At 36.4% G+C, this 16,926-nt stretch overlaps 1 protein-coding gene across 5 annotated transcripts in view; it reads left to right on the top strand.

Annotated features, from left to right (window-relative positions):
- The window catches only part of Ptprk (protein tyrosine phosphatase receptor type K), a 504,742-nt gene that overhangs the window by 394,702 nt on the left and 93,114 nt on the right, over positions 1 to 16,926 (top strand). For all 5 annotated transcript variants that reach the window (XM_042674068.1, XM_042673995.1, XM_042673924.1 and 2 more), the window contains exons 12-13: positions 3,806 to 4,079; positions 7,896 to 7,932. In XM_042674068.1, coding sequence (XP_042530002.1) covers positions 3,806 to 4,079; positions 7,896 to 7,932 — 311 coding nt within the window. The remainder of the gene's footprint in view (positions 1 to 3,805; positions 4,080 to 7,895; positions 7,933 to 16,926) is intronic.

Here is a 16,926-nt window from a genome sequence, read left to right as displayed (position 1 = left end):
TAACATTGTAATATAAAACAGAGAAGAGCAAGTGACTCATGGTGTAAGTTTTAAGGGGAGCTTAATCTCTACGTGCCAAGATGTCGTTTCTCCTATGCATTCAAAGAATAAATGAATAATATTAGCAAATAAAATTTGTATTGCAAGGTTAATAGGTTATTTTTATGGACAGGTAGAAATATGCCTTATAAAACCTACCCCAACTTCAAAAACCACAGTCATTTCTCTTTTATTTAACTAGGAGTAATACCAAATGTGAAAATTTATCAAAGGTTGATATTTAGCCTCTATGGAATTGTACTCAAAATATTCTTTTCCCAAGAGTAGATTATACCTTCCTTTCCTTGCTCCTGAAATATCTTGAGAACCACAAGCTGTCTTGCATGAGTTATCTAAATTTGAAACGTAGAAACTGTCAATTGAAGAGAATTGATTAAAATAGACTTTCTGGATTATTCTAGACTCTGGATTTGCCTAGAGGTAAGGAATAATTAACAGTGTGCTTCTCTTTTAAGAATTAGGTTAAATTATTAGCAAGGATGGATAACTTATTATCATTCATTGGGAGCAGAATATAAGGATAAATTTTAATTGAAAGATGAGTATAGGTGGGGAGGAAAGGGATGGTAGGGGCAAAACAAGGGAAGGGGTAACAATGCTCCATAGGAAATGGGCTCATTACCTTGCTCATGTAACTGTAACCCCTCTGTACAGTATCTTTACAATAAAAAAATAAAATAAAAAAAGAAAGATGAGTATAGATGTGTAAGTTTGTGTGTGTGTGTCCACATGATTATGAATTCAAAATGCAAAGGGGCTAGTTTTGCTTATCATAACATGTCAACAATGGCCATTCCTCCTTTCTGTCTCAGGGCTGTGCTTGCATGTTCTCAGTAATTTAAACTGACCAGTGCTTACTTAAGGACATACATTTAGTCAATAGCATTTCTACCATTAGTGGCCTAGCCCATCAGAGTTATAGAGAAGCATGCAATACACATGATTTGAAATTACAGACTTCTGACTAAAAATAATAATTTCTACCATTATTACAATTTATTTCCACTTTCAGGAGAGACCAGTTTTCTACTTGGTGATATTTTAATGAAAAAGAATAGGAAATTTATTATTTGTAAGAAAGGAGATTCTTTAAATCGTTAATTAAATTTAGTTCTTTCTGCTAATCTGTGAAGGTCTTTCATTTATATATAACAAAGTTTTAATTTAAGTTAGAATTTCATACCACATCCTAAATTGTTTTAGTTTTCCTATATGCAAACTCAGCTCTCCCTCACCCTTCATATTATTAAGGTGTATTAATTATTCCTTTTGGGAAATATTGAATAGCAATAGTTTTACCTATAGAGAAAGAACAGAAGTAGCCAATGTATTAAATTCTCAAGTTTTAATGTGCAACCCTATACATAGCTTCTCTATATTGAACTTATACAAGCCCCACCAATGAATTTTCTGGAAGTTTTAAAGAATGTTAAAATATATATTTCTTCTAACAATATCAATAATGTATAAAATTACTATGTCTACTTCTCTAGATATACCTTCCTTAAAACTCTTCCAGGGAATTTTCTATAAAGACATAATATTTATATATCCCTTTCAGAAATTTGCAAAAATAAATTATTAGATAACAAAGCAATCTTTGTTTTAAGGTTATCATTTTCCTTTTATTTTCTCAAGCAACAACAATTATCAAAAAGTTTTAAGAGGAACCGGGCACTGGTGGCTCACGCCTGTAATCCTAGCTACTCAGGAGGCTGAGATCTGAGGATCACAGTTCAAAGCCAGCCCGGGCAGGAGAGACCGTGAGACTCCTATCTCCAATAAACCACCAGAAAACCGGAAGTGGCGCTATAGCTCAAGTGGTAGAGTGCTCGCCTTGAGCTGAAGAGCTGAGGGACAGGGCCCAGGCCCAGAGTTCAGGCCCCAAGACCAGACCCAAAAAGAAAAAGTTTTAAGATGTTTAAGCAAAGTATGAGAAGGTTCAGGTTAGAGTTTTAATAGGCCAAATGCCATCTGTTTCTACAATTTGTAACATTTTATTATTAACAAATCCAGAAGAAGGAGGCGGTCTATTTTAGTGGTGAGGACAGATTTCTGTCCATCTGTGCCCATATTGCCGCATGTCACTTGTACTTTAGCTCTGCATAGCTCAGAGCCAACGAAGATGCCGTGGCAAGGTCAAGAGGTGGAGAAGCCTGTCAGCACATTCTGTTTCTAATTCTATGACAACTGCAAACAGGCACCTCCTGTCCCACCCTGAGGCTGTCATTCTGCCAGGCCTTGGAGCTGGGTCTCCCATAATACCATCTCAATAGAAAATGTTAACTTTAAACATTGAGAAATACCAACGGACTTAATCCACCATGTGAGTCTGCTTAATGTCAGGGTCCTTATGAAGTGGCTTACTCTCAATCTTTGAATATATGAATTGTTTTCTGGTGGTTTTCCTTACTTTTCTTTCCCTTAGCATATCTGTTTGTGTGGAGGGGACAAGAATGCATGCAGAACTCTTATTTTAGTGAAAATCATGTAAACAAGAGTGCAGTGGGTTAAGATTGAGTTTAGATACTTTGAGATGTGGTAGGTTGATTGTTAACCACTTGTTCTTCTTTTTAAAAAATCTTAATATTAGGTAAGCCAAGCTCATATGTTTCTGTCATATGCAGAAGCTGAATCTAAAATACAATGGTACATGATAAATTATATAAGACTCTAGGCATTCACACACAGTGAGACCAAAGGAGGATATTCTTAGAGGAAGAATACAAAGGCACAAGGCCTATGTGCCTCTGTTCATAAAAAATAATTATCTAATGAACTGTAGGAAATGTAAATTAGATTTTTTCTTCTTTGTTGCTTTTGTTTTCTTTTTTGTTTTGTTTGCTTATCTTTGAGTAGCCAAGGAGGAGACACAGAAATGGAGGGACAAAGGGGTGAACACATGCAGCAGTGGTGCTCACTAGATACAATGATGAAAATGAACTATACAACTTGTGGGTGGGGACAGGAGGGGAAAACTGGGAGAGAGTGAGGGAAGGGGTGACACTGTCCAAAAGTAGATATATTTATAACCTGACTTATGTAACTGTGACCCCTCTGAGCATCACCTTTGTAATAACAAAAAAATTGAAGTTTTAATATTGATTAGCAGATCAAGAAAATGTAAAGTACACACACACACTCACACAAAAACATATATAAACAGTCAGACAGTAGAATTTTAGTCATGGATCAAAAATTACATTATTTACAGGAAAATGGACCTAGAAAAAAATACATTAACTAAAGTAAGTCAAACTCAGAGTGAAAAACAGCACTTTTTTTTTATTATGTGAAAGTTAAATCTAAAATACAAAATACATGAGAACATATATGGAGGGTTATGTGCCTATAAATGCAAACAAATTGACGGAAGAATTGTGTTCTCAGCAGAGGAGTCCAGTGGTATCACACCTCTGAACAACTAATGAACCATTTAATCAATTAACAAAATGTATGAGGAGGATAGAAAGAGAGGGCACGTGGAGGAAGGAGGTCTGAGAATCCACAGTCATTATGTTCATTGTTTATTATGTGAACTTTGAACTAGAGGGTAGGGATGGGAAAGGGAAAGATGGAAGAGGAGAGAAGATCTTGTCTCAAGATCCAGTTTATTGTACTCATAAGCAGACTTGTGGAATTGAAACTCCTTTGTACAACTTCTTAACTAACGATGGTAATGTTAATAGTAATAATGTCTTAATATCTCAAATTTCTAAGTGCAGACTGTTTCTTCTCCCCAAAGTGCTTATCAGATTGTCGTGGAAGAATTGCACCCACATCGAACCAAGAGAGAAGCCGGGGCCATGGAATGCTATCAGATTCCTATCACCTACCAAAACGCCATGAGCGGGGGTGCACCTTATTACTTCGCTGCAGAACTACCCCCCGGGAATCTACCCGAGCCTGCCCCATTCACGGTGGGTGACAACCGCACCTATCAAGGCTTTTGGAACCCCCCTCTGGCCCCACGCAAAGGATACAACATCTACTTCCAGGCAATGAGCAGCGTGGAGAAGGTGAGCTTCCTCTCAGATTTGCCTGATCTCATTGCTCTGAGGAAAAGCCAGTCAGTAGCATTTATCAAGAATTTATTTTTTTTTTTAAAGAAAAGAAAAGAGAATCAATGTGTGGTGGGTGGTGTTGTTGCTGTTGCTTGTGACAGTAAGCACAGTTTGGGACTGAAAGAAGGCCAGGCAACATGCCAGTTACATTTCACAGATCCCTGTTTCCTAGTAACTACTGCTACTTGAGTCTGCTTCAGGAAAGCCTACAATGGCAACTGTGAGTAAAATGATTTGGAAAAAAGTGGGTGTACTGTAGCCCAGACTCCACCCTGAGTAATTTTCCCTGCATTGTTCTGTCTGACTTGCTCCATAGTGGCACACTTCAGAAGATTAAATTTACTGCAGGATAAACAGAGTGTGTGTTCCACAGTGGGTTAATAAACCCTTATAAACTTTTAGGGGGTACAAGCCAAATAGCACATAACAGGTAACAATCCTCTGATTACAAACTAACAGGATGCCTGAGCTATAGCTGACAGAACCTACACAGAAGGCTGCCTGGTGATGGCTGATGCTGTGCTGTTACACAAGTTGGCTTTCCAATTCCCCCAACGCCCCTCCTTTTTCCAGGCTGCCCCTCCTTTTCCCATTTTGGACACAGTTGTTTTTGAACATTGCTGCTTGAACCCAAATGAATATTGAAGAGAAAAACACAACAGGACATTAGAAACTACACCAGTGGTTCCCATATGTAGAGAAACAACCTGACCTCATGCTGTTTCTTTTTGAAAGATTTCTTTCCTAAAACTTTTATTTATGCCTTTATTTATTTATTTTGTATTTTGACAGAGAGGTATAAAGAAAAAAAATCTTTGAAAATAGAAACTTGCACAATTTAGAATCCAGATGAGTGCTGACATTTTGAAAAACTTATAACTATGTAAAAAAGTGCTGCATTTGTATAATTGAGTCTCCTAAAGTGAGCACTGGAGAGATAACATAAAGCATAAAACTGGGTTCCAGTGGCTCACACCTGTAATCTTAGATGCTCGTGAGAGGCTGACATCTGAAGGTCAGCATTTGAAACCAGCCCAGACAGGAAAGACCTTGAGATTCTCATCAATTAAACACCAAAAAAAAAAAAAAAAAAAAAAAAAAAACCAGCAAAAAAACAAGTGGAGTTATGGCTCTAGTGGAAGAGTGCTATCCTTCTAAACAAAAGTTAGGAGACAGCTCCTGAGCCCTGAGTTCAATTTCCAGAATCACAACAAAAGAAAGAGAGAGAAAGGGAAAGGAAGGGAATAAGAGGGAAAGGAAGGAAGAGGGAAAGGAAAACTGTGATACCCAATTTCATCAGTCTTATTATATCTTGGAATAGCATAATTGGAAGACATAGCTCATTTTTGTTTCTGCAGAGGCTTTAAGAAGTTGGGTACTGATTAGCTGTTTTTACATGAAAGCTGTATCTTTCTGCTTGCCAATGGGGTTGGCTTGCAGTATACACTAAAAAAAAACAACAAAAATCCTGCCAAAGCATGTCCTAAGATATCCTATAAAGCCAGAGGCTGTTCATCGTTGATGCTCTGCCTTCTTTGATGGCAGTGGGAATCTTTGGAGGCCACACCTACCTATCTATCCTTCCAAAGCATTGGTGGTACAACTAGGCTTCTCAAGCAAGAGATTGCTATGAACGTTATTCATCTATCCTGAGCACAAATACCATAAAGGTAGAAAACACAGTTCAATGTTTGGATTTTCATCCTTGGATAAGTGAGCTTCCAAACTAACTGTTGTTGCCTGGTCTGAGTATTAATGAATGGCTGTTTCTTACAGTGTATTCTCTCTCATTTTCTTTAACAGTTTAGATGTAACTTCCCTCCATCATTAAATCAAATCAGAGAATTAGTAATATATCTCACAATATTCTTAATGAAGAGTTTTTCATTTGTTATCCCTCCCACCCCAGCAGAGGCTGGTAATGCCTACAGAGCATCAACAGAGATGGCTTTTAGGAAATCAGAATTTCTTTGGGCCTCTATGAGAGTGTGAAATATTCTCTTTCTTTTCCTTCTTTTTTGTATTCCTTTCTTAGTACTTTGTTTTACTTAATTTCAAAATAAATGCTTAAGAAGAAATTATAAATTCTCTTGTTTTATCAACATATCTAACTATTCAAGGTGCAGTTATAAATGAATCTTGAAAACAAACATCCTGTTTCAGAAATAAAACCTACTCCATGTAAGTGAGAGTTGACTGTGAAGGGGGGAGGGATCAACAGATTAAAGGAAGCCATGATCAGGTCCTGATCCAGGGATAGACAAAATGCAACTTATCAGAGACTTAGAAAGCTATCCCCACTGGGAGGCACATCTTTACAAAATAGGAGAATGCCCACATTCGGTGGCAGAAGGAAGGGATTTGCACGCTAACCTTCTCAATCAGTGTACCAAGGCTTCTTTGAAATCTATTAACATGTTGAGAAACAGCCCAGGTGCCACAAAGCATTGGCACAAAGCATTTGGCTGGCTCTCTTAAGGTCTATAGGGTTTAGGATGTATGCCTGAAGCACCTGGCAGGCAGAATGGAGTTGCAGCCAAGATGGTTGTAGTTAGAGCAACATGGATCTTTCAAGCCTCTGTTTTGTGCCTTGGCTTTGACTCGTCTTCTAACTAATTATTTATTAAAAATAGACACTGAGTGGACTCTAGCTCCTTATGAAGTGAAATTTGGTCCTGAAACTAGCTATGTATCTTTCTACCATGCAACTGTGTAAATAAAATTATAATAATTCTTTTCCCTTCATCTTTTGCTTTTACTGTTTCTACTCTGCCTAGCAAGAGGCAGAACATGACCCACATTGAAAACTTTCTAGGACTTAGCAGCTAAATTAAAAGAGCAGACAAATTATGCTATAAATGGTAAGCAATATTTTGATGATCTTTCTAGAGACAACCATTTAGCTCTTTAGTCACATAGGATTCAAATTGACAGTACATAATGTTCTTCCTATCTGAGTCTATAGCTAACAGATGAAAATTAAATATTTAGTTCTGACTTTAGCCTCACAGACACATTTTTTTCTTTCTGATAGCTTAAGAAACAACAATAAATGCAAATAGCAGACTATACTACTTGTCACCAGCAAGCCAGCTAGTCTACTTTATCACAAATTGAAAGCAGACATCTACATCTTTAGAAAGTTCTTGAATTTTTTAAGCTTTTACGTTAGATTGTCTTTTCTAATTGCCAGTAGCAGAGCACCAGTAGTCATGCCAGTAATCCCAACTACTCAGGAAGCTGAGATATGAGGATTACAGTTTGAAGTCAGCCCAGGCAGTAAAGTCCATGAGATTCTTATCTCCAATTAGCTACCAAAAAAATGCCAGAAGTGGAGCTCTGGCTCAACTGGTAGAGTGTTAAACACAAGCAAAAACAGCTCAAGCCTTTAGACCAGCACCCAAAAAGAAACAAACAACAACTAAAAACAAACAAACAAACAAACAAACCCAAAACAAGAAGCATGATGCATGGCAGTTGTCTGTAGTACTAATTGTTTGGGAGGGTCATAGTTCAAGGTCAGCCCAGACAGAAAAGTTCTTGATACTCCTTCTCAACCCATCCTTTGGTGCAGTGGTATGGGCTCATTTTCTCAAGGTAATTTAGAGGCTGAGAATGGAAGAATCTCTGAGAGTATGTATCGAAAAAAAAATCTTAATACTGTGTCTGGTGACAATCCTATGTTATGACCTCATTTTGGTCTTGGAATAAAGTTTGTGAAAGAGGATATTATCTTTACATTGACTATGTTATTTCGTTTTACTTTACCAGGAAACTAAAACCCAGTGTGTACGAATTGCTACAAAAGGTAAGGGGTTTGTTTTTTGTTTGTTTCCTTTTTTGTAAGCTCTATTCATCTCCTTTCTAAAATGAAAGAGCTTTGTTGCTAGTGCCAAGCTAATTAAATGTGGCATTTCTATTACAGAGTATTTGTAGTGGGGCTCACTTAAAGCACCAGAGAACTTCTCAGACTCACTTGGCTGTCTTTACACATCATGGGTGCTACATCCCATCCTCTAGTACTTAACTGAAGGAATCTTGTTAGGAGAATAGAAAGGATTTAGAAAAACCGTAGAGGGCTTACTTCTGTCGTTGAGTACCTAAAAGGTTTGTGTTACCTATCAACGACTCTCTTAAGAAAACTCAGCAACAGCAGCTCAAAATAGCAAGTTGCTTATTTAAAAACCTCTATTTGCTTTCTGTAATAGATGATCAAACCTACAAGGACAAAGCTAATGATACATGAGGTGTGGGTTTGGAGGTTGTTCTATAATTTTATCAGTAGTTATAGTTGGGCTGTAAAGGGTCTTGGTTGGTTTGTGAAAAAAATTATTTCTGTAATGCCTAATAATCAAGTCAATTCTTTCCAACCCTGCTGATTATTACTTAGACTGGCTAGTTTTTTGGTAGAAAACAAATATGTAACATATATAAATATGTATATGTATATATATGTATACACACACACACACACACACACACACACACACACACACACACACACACACACACACACACACATATACACATTGGCATCTTTGAAAGAGTATTTGGAGTTCAATGTGGAGAAAAATCCCCTGTATTTAAGAGTCATTTAAGAGTCATTCGATTGTGCCAACAAAGCAGAGACAGTTACTTAGTATATTATAGCAAGAAAAAGAAGATAAAACTGTCTGCATGCATTTGTGAGACTCCTCAGGGTTGGTTTTCCGGAAGATTTGTTGTCAGAGTTAGTATTAGACCCACATTTTTAAGCATTAGTTGATTCATCTGGGGGGAAAATGAATAGCCATGTTCTGTTCATGTTGGCAAATTTCTATTAGTTATTTTACTCCATCCAGTCACCAATATGCTCAATTTGTTCTACTCTAGATTTGTAAAGGCAACAAAGGCCTTTTTCTTTGGCTCATGAGACTTATAAGGAATCTCTCAGAAGAAAAAATACATTTGTTCAATGCAAATATGAAGATTCTTTATAATAGGTTAAAATACACAACTCAGAGAAAACATCTGAAAAAGTATAGGCATTTATTTCAAAATTTCAGCCAATGATCAGGAGTTAAAGTTTGCATAAGTTAATAGCAAAAGACATTTAGATATGTATCACCTGTGCCTTACCAGATGTGAAATAGAGACATGTAAAATGAAATATGAAAGGTTTCACATCTGCTGGTAAGAAAGTTCTGAAGATTGGATAATGGTGTATTTCCATAGCAGAGGAAAGAAAACTATAAGTTATTCTGACATTTTAAATTTTCCTACTCATTTATTTGTTTTTGCATGAACTGTTTAAGTGACATTTTGTTTCTCTCTGAGGACAAATAAAAGCATAGTGACAAATAGTATATACTATTAGACATGGTTGAGCTCACAGAAATCGACCTTACTGTGTGGCATAGAATGTTTTCCAGTTGGTCAGAGTCCAATGGAGGCCATTCTTCTTTGTCTAGTGAAATATCCCAGCTGTATATCTGTACCCAAGTTAACAGAGTGATATCATGAGTAAGACAAGGACTTTAGCCTTGTACTACCTGGTTCAAATCTTGATCTTATGCCTCTTAGTAGTTGCTGAGCATAGGCAAAATTATAAAAGCTCTCATCCTCCAAATAAGGTTAATTAGAGTACTTCCTCTTATGATTATGAGATTTTAAGACTAGTATATACAGTTGTCCCTCATCTGAGATTTTGCTTTTCATGGTTTAAGTTACCTGTGGCCAACCATAGCTTAAGAATATGAAACTGAAAATTTTCAAAATGGAACAATTCATAAGTTTTCAATTGCATGCCATTCTGAATAGCTTAATGAAATTCCTTATCATCCGTCTCTGTCCCTCTCATGACCTGAATCTTTGCTGTCCAGTGCATCCATGCTGAATATGCTCCGTCCTGCCATTTCTTCCCTTAGCAGCAGCCTCACTTGTCACAGCCACTGTTAGAACTGTAGTGCTTGTATTCAAGTATGAGAGCATGGATGCCAATAATACTTTTGTAATATAATATATTGTTATAATTGTTCCATTTCAATATAATTGTTGTGAATGTTTTACTTGACTTATTTATAAGTTCAAACTTTATCATAAATATGCACATAGAGAGAAAAACTCTTTGGTTTCAACATTGACTATGGTTCTTTTTTTTAATTTTTTTTTTGTGAATATACTGTACAGAGGGGTTACAATTACATGGGCAAGATAATGAGTACATTTCTTATCAAGCATTGTAGCCTCCTCCTTTGTTTCCCCTTCACATCCCTTCCCAGCCTCCCCCCCCAACCAATCCTCCCCCCCCCCCCCCCACCAAAGTTGTAAAGTTCGTTTTCGACATGACAACTTGTACTTCTCATTGTTGCAAAGGGTCCACTTGTATCCTTGAATGACTTGTTTTTCCCCTTCTCCTCCACAAATTATACTGACATCAAATATAGTGAAAGCAGAGGTTATACTGTGGGGGAGGGACATACAAAGCAACAAAGAAATAATCTTATAAATGCGTTAGAAACAAATGCATGAAAGAAAAAAAAACATTTAAATACATATCTAAGAGTTCATTTTCCTAACATCACATTATCTGACCTTTTCTGCTTGACTCAGACATATACTAGATATTGCAAATAAGGGAAACCATGGGACCTATGTTTCTTTGGGCTTGGCTTACTTCACTTAATATAATTTTATCCAAGCCTTTCCATTTCCTAACAAATGGGGCAATGTCATTCTTTCTGATGGAGGTATAGAATTCCATTGTGCATATATACCACATTTTCTTAATCCATTCATCTACTGAGGGGCATCTGGGTTGTTTCCATATCTTAGCTATGGTAAGTAATGCTGCAATAAACAAAGTTGTGCTGGTAACTTTAGTGTGGTCTTGTTTGTAAACATTTGGGTAAATGCCCAAAAGTGAGATTGCTGTGTTATAGGGGAGCTCTATGTGAAGTCTTTTGAGGAACCTCCATACATACTGCTTTCCAAAGTGGTTGAACAAGTTTACACTCCCACCAACAATGAAGTAAGGTTCCCTTCTGTCCACATCCCCTCCAGCGTCTGTTGTAATTAGAGTTCTTGATTTTTGCCATTCTAACTGGGGTGAGGTGGTACCTCAACGTTGTTTGGATTTGCATTTCTTTAATGGCTAGGGAGGTTGACCATTTCTTCATGTGTCTATTGGCCATCCTTCTTTCTTCTTCAGAGAAGTTTCTCTTTAAGTCTTTAGCCCACTTATTTATTGGGCAGTTGTTTCTTTGAGGATTTGTTGTTGGGGGATTTAATTTTTTGAATTCCAAGTATATTTTAGATATGAGACCCTTGTCTGTTGTATGGCTAGTGAAGATCTTCTCCCACTCCGTGGGCTTTCTATTGATCTTGCTAGCTATGTCCTTTGCCATGCAGAAGCTCTGCAGCTTCATGCAATCCCATTTGTCCAACCTTTCTTTGATTTGTTGTGTTTCCGGGTCTCTATTAAGAAAATTTCCGCCTGTGCCAAGGAGACCTAGGGTTTCTCCTATTCCATCCTGTAATGTTTTCAGATTGTCTGCTTTGACTCTGAGGTCTTTGATACATTTGGAGTTGATTGTGGTTCAGGGTGATATATAAGGATCTAGCTTTAGTTTTCTACAAGTAGTTAACCAATTTTGCCAGCACCATTTACTGAAGAGGCTGTCTTTCTTCCATTCTATTTTTTTAGCTCCCTTATTGAAGATTAGATGGCTATAGGTCTGTAGGTTCATTTCTGGGTTTTCAATTCTATTCCATTGGTCCTGAGGTCTGTTCTTATGTCAGTACCAAGCTGTTTTGATTACTATAGCTTTATAGTAGAGTTTGAAATTTGGTATTGATATTCCTCCAGCAGTGTTCTTTCCATTGAGGATGACTATGGTTCTTGTACATACTTCCCACTCATTGCAGGTGGGGGGGGGGGTTTACTATACTAATGTACTGTGTCTAGCATACTGTAAATGTATGTAATATTAGTTGTTGACATATTGTAAATATAATAATGTATCATACTGTAGAAAGACATAATTTATTTTATATAGGTGTGAAAGAAATATGTATGAATACCAAAGCAAGCTCACATAGTAGATAGAAATCCAGTTTCTTATATTGTCAGAGTTTTGCCTCGATCTTATGTATATCCTATTCTGAATATTTAACATTTTTCTACTTATGGAAAGACATACTTATTAAAACATCTTTTTTTTTACAGCACTTAGATTTTAAACCCAGAGTTTTATACTTCCTAGGAAGGCACTTCACTATTTGAGCCTTAACTCCAGCTTGTTCTGTTTGGATTATTTTTGATAGGGGTTTTTTTTTGTTTGTTTGTTTGCTAGTCTAGTCAGCAGTCCTCCTATTTACATTTTTCGTTATAGCTGGAATGACAGGCTTATACCATTCCCAAGGATTTTGTTGATTGGAGCCCTGCAAACTCCATTTGCCTGAGCTAGCCTGGAAGTACCATCCTCCAGATCTCAACATCATACAAGATTTTGCTTTGGTCTGGAAATTTCAATATAAAAGTAAAAAATTGTTTTAGTATGACATCTTCAAGGCACATTTAATCATTAGAATGGCAGAACCATATTGACTGAGAAAAAACTTTAAGAAAACTTTTAACAGAATGGGCTAAATAGTTAACAAGGGTGCACATTGTTGAAAATTATTAAAACATGTACTTCAAATGTGGATATACATAGAGACACCCAAGTAAGTAGTTATTTCCTCAATCTGTAACATAAATGAAGAAGTCATTAAAACTGAATGACCAAAATAGAAATAATGTTAAGTGTACACAGGAAGTTCTGGGTTTTGGAAGGTTGTTCTTTATGACATCACCACAGCCTTTCTCCATGGTGCAGGGTGCATCTCCACTCTCTAAGCCATTTTATTAAGCAAGACAGGCTCAGCAAAGGATTATTAATCTGAGCAGAAATGATTTATAGTCTGCTGACATCTAGGGCACATCTCTGTCATGTTCCACCTGTCCATTCATCAGGCCTTTCCTGGTCTCAGTGGTGAGTACTAAAGATCCAAGGCCTTCCATTTCCAATCCCCTTCAGATCAAGGGAACTTTGTTGAAAAGAATATGCTTCCCTAGAAATCTTGGTGTCCTTTTATAATACCTTTCCATTTTCAGTGACCTTTAATTAGCCAAAGTGTGTTAAGGCAATTATATATCAATAATTGTTGCCACACATATTTTTTAAACCTACCTACATTTTTGAAGTCAAATTTAATGCAGTGATTTAATAGTCTTGTACATCACTGCATCTCCAGGAATAAATGCATGATGAGAGTTATATTAAGTAAAACAAATATTTGCTGAATCAGTCACTGAATTTAAACTTAAGGCAGCTTTAATGTTTAAACAAACTAGTTAAAACACCGCCTGCAATTTTGAAAAGTATCAGAGTAGTTTATACATGAATTGAGACCATTTGTATACAACTAGTGTTGGTTTTTCCTTTGTTTCTTTTTCAAAAATTTTATTAACCTTAATGCATACACAAAGAACTTCATGATGTTTACAAGTGTATAATGTACTTTGATGGAGTTCATTCCATCTATATTACTACTCCTTAGTTCTCTCTTTCCTTCTCTTTTCCTTTTAATGGTTTTGTTGAGTTTTATTGTGCTATATTCATACATATTGATTATATCCCTAATATTTACTTCTGTCACATTCCCCTTGTATCTATAAGTGTGCATTTAGTTACATTGTGATATATTTCACTTTCTAATATAAAAGCTGAAACCATTTCCTTCCACATAGAGCACAGTAAATTACAAATATTAAGTAAAATACATCCTTATCTGTCTATACATCCATTTATTCAAATATATTTTCTTCCTGTGAATTCTGTGACAATTTTTTAACTGAAAGATAAATAGGATAAATAGTCCTGCTGAAGTTCTCTCCTCAGAATCACTGCTATTTTTATGACTATATTCTGTTCTATAGCTTCTTTCCGGTCCTTGAATGTTCCTTTTTGTATGAAAGATGCATTCTACTTATTTAATCAGAATTTTAAAATATGATGTGTTAGGGCAGAGGTTTAAAGAAACTCTGGAATTTACCTCATTAATAAGAATCTGGAGGTCATCATTGTGATGAGAAATTAAAGCTTTATTAAATGTCATACACACAGCCATAACTCAGAAACAAGAGAATAATATATGATGTTTTTGCTAATGAGAAACATTTTGACTTCATTAAATATATTTAAATGTTACAGCCAAAGTAAAAATAAGAACTCTCAATCTCTTGATCATCCTCAAACGTGAGATACGCATTAGGAAATAATAAGGTGTGTATCATTTAATGCCATTTCCAACATTTTTCTTTTCCTAACAAGTTGAATGAAATTAATGTTTGTTCCCCCATATCATCTGTACTCTGTAGTTTTCTATGTCGAATGGTCCCTTTTTCATGTATTTTCAAGAAGATAAAAACCTCTATTTCTGGCCCAGTTATTTTTATAAGTACACTATTTTACCCATGTTCCAGTGAAATATCTTACTCGACTAGGAAATAAATATATCAAATGAGAAGAGTTGAAGAAGTAAGCATATTCCCTACATTCTGTCCCTAAACAAAGTGGAAATTAAGTATTCATTACTTTAAAATTAGACAGACTGGCTGAGCATGGTGACTCAAGCCTGTAATCTTGCTACTTGGAAGGCAGGGAATGGAGGATTACAGTTTGAGGCACAGTCTGGCATAAAAGCCCACAAGACCTGATCTCCATCAGTGGCTGGACACTGGCAAAGGGGTAGAAGACGTGACTTAATCCTCAGTGCTTCCATATCAACATGCTTAACTTCTCCAAGGTCATATGAGGCAAAAATGTCTTATCAAGGAAGCTAGTTTAGAGACTTGATGCCCAGGGCTTTGGCAAGAAGGAAGGTAGATACTCTCTGCCTCGTATCTACTATGCTTTCATATTTGCAGAAGGGAAACAGATTTTCAGCATAAACAATGTTGCTTGCACAATGTAGGCACAATTTAGTTAGCCTGGTATAACTAGAGAAATGGGCTTGCTTATGGATTTAAGACAGTTTATCCTGTTCAGAACCTTCTAAAAATTACTTTATTTTGACACTTGCCTTTAGGGGAGTATACTGGCTTATATTTCAATTCCTTACTTCAATAATTGCCATGGAATTACGTTTTCCCATCTTCTATTCACTCCTGAGCTGTCTTAGTACACTGCTATGCAATTCAAATGTTCAGGTAGATAAGTATAGCTGCGTGAGGAGATACTTCAAATAAAAGAAAAGAAAGCAGCAGAGAGATTAAATGAGCAGATAAAACTAAATGATAGCATGTACTTTGTGAATTGTAGTGATATGTACAAATAGCACTGAACAGAAGATTAAGGCATATAGAAAGAAAAATTGGAGATCCACAAAATCCTAGCCTTAGGCCCTTGTTGATGAATATTCCTTATTCAGTTTAGATATGTACTGAAATTAAACTAAAAAACAAAAACATTAAAGAGGAGATAGGACTAAGTAAAGTGCACAGATGCCTCACTCTTTTTTGGTTGAATGATGGAATTTACTCCATCATTCTGACATAAGTGAAGAAAAGGAAAGAAAGGAAAGAAATAGGAAGGTCACATAATACTTTACCTGCCAGGGCTGAACCTCAGAACTAATGCCAGGATTCAAAAGCCTGCTTACTGTATCCTTCCCATAAAAATATCAGGTGCTGGGGCTGGGAAGGTGGCTCAGTGGTAGAGCGCTTGCCTTGCATGCCTGAGACCCTGGGTTCGATTCCTCAGCACCACATAAGCAAAAAGAAAAAAGCCGGAAGTTGTGCTGTGGCTCAAGTGGTAGAGCGCTAGCCTTGAGTTGAAGAGTTGAGGGACAGCGTCCAGGCCTAGAGTTCAGGCCCCACGACCGGACCCAAAAAAAAAATATCAGATGTTGTCTTGCAACATATTGAAAGCTGAGGAAAATGAATGTTCAGTGCAGGGTCCATGAGTGGAAAAGTGGTATGTGATATGACAAAATATGGGAGGAACATATAAAGTAAAAAAGTGATGTGTAATTTGGTAATCTCAAACACATAAGCAAATCTGGATGGTTTGTGCATAGATGATATAGATCCAACTTTGTACTTGTTACTTAAGTTTTAAGCCACATTTAAATGATAAATATGAAATTACATATCATGGGACCAGTTTATTTGTATGTATTCACTTGAGGCAACTTTTGTGCTAAAGTGTTTCTCCTCAGTTCTTGCTGTTGATTTTGACACTCTGTCTCAGTTTTTGATGAGCCCTGAGTGCTGTGATGTTTGCTTAAAAAGTTGGATTCTTTGTTTTTACGTTTTTATTGTAAAAATACTGTGCAGAGGGGTTACAGTTACATGAACAAGGTAATGAGCACATTTCCTATCAAACATTATTACCTCAGAGTAAACCTAACACTTATTTGTTCACTGAAAATAATGGTTGAATTTGAATTTTACGTAATATCTTGAACCTTTAGAAGCTTTCAAATACTTGAAAATAATAATGAGGATTTTTATGCTTAAAATTTTAAAGTTACAGTTTTGTTATGCAAGGAAATCAAACATAGGACTTGATTTAGATGGAGATTACAAAAGTCATATAGTCTAAACACCTCTTAATTTAGAATCATGCCCTGCAAGATAGATCTGAAGTGGTGGTCAACCCACCCTCCCCCCAAAAATTTTAGAGCATAGATGCAGAGGAGTATTTAACAGAGCAGATTTATTTACTCTAAACCAGAATTAATAAAGCAGAAGAGATGATAAAGCAATAGTGCAACA

Source organism: Dipodomys spectabilis, unplaced genomic scaffold (assembly GCF_019054845.1).
Source record: "Dipodomys spectabilis isolate Male_0828 unplaced genomic scaffold, ASM1905484v1 ptg000001l, whole genome shotgun sequence".
Taxonomy (NCBI): domain Eukaryota; kingdom Metazoa; phylum Chordata; class Mammalia; order Rodentia; family Heteromyidae; genus Dipodomys; species Dipodomys spectabilis.
The sequence above is the reverse complement of the archived record's forward strand: the minus strand, read 5'-3'. Positions and strand labels throughout refer to the sequence as shown.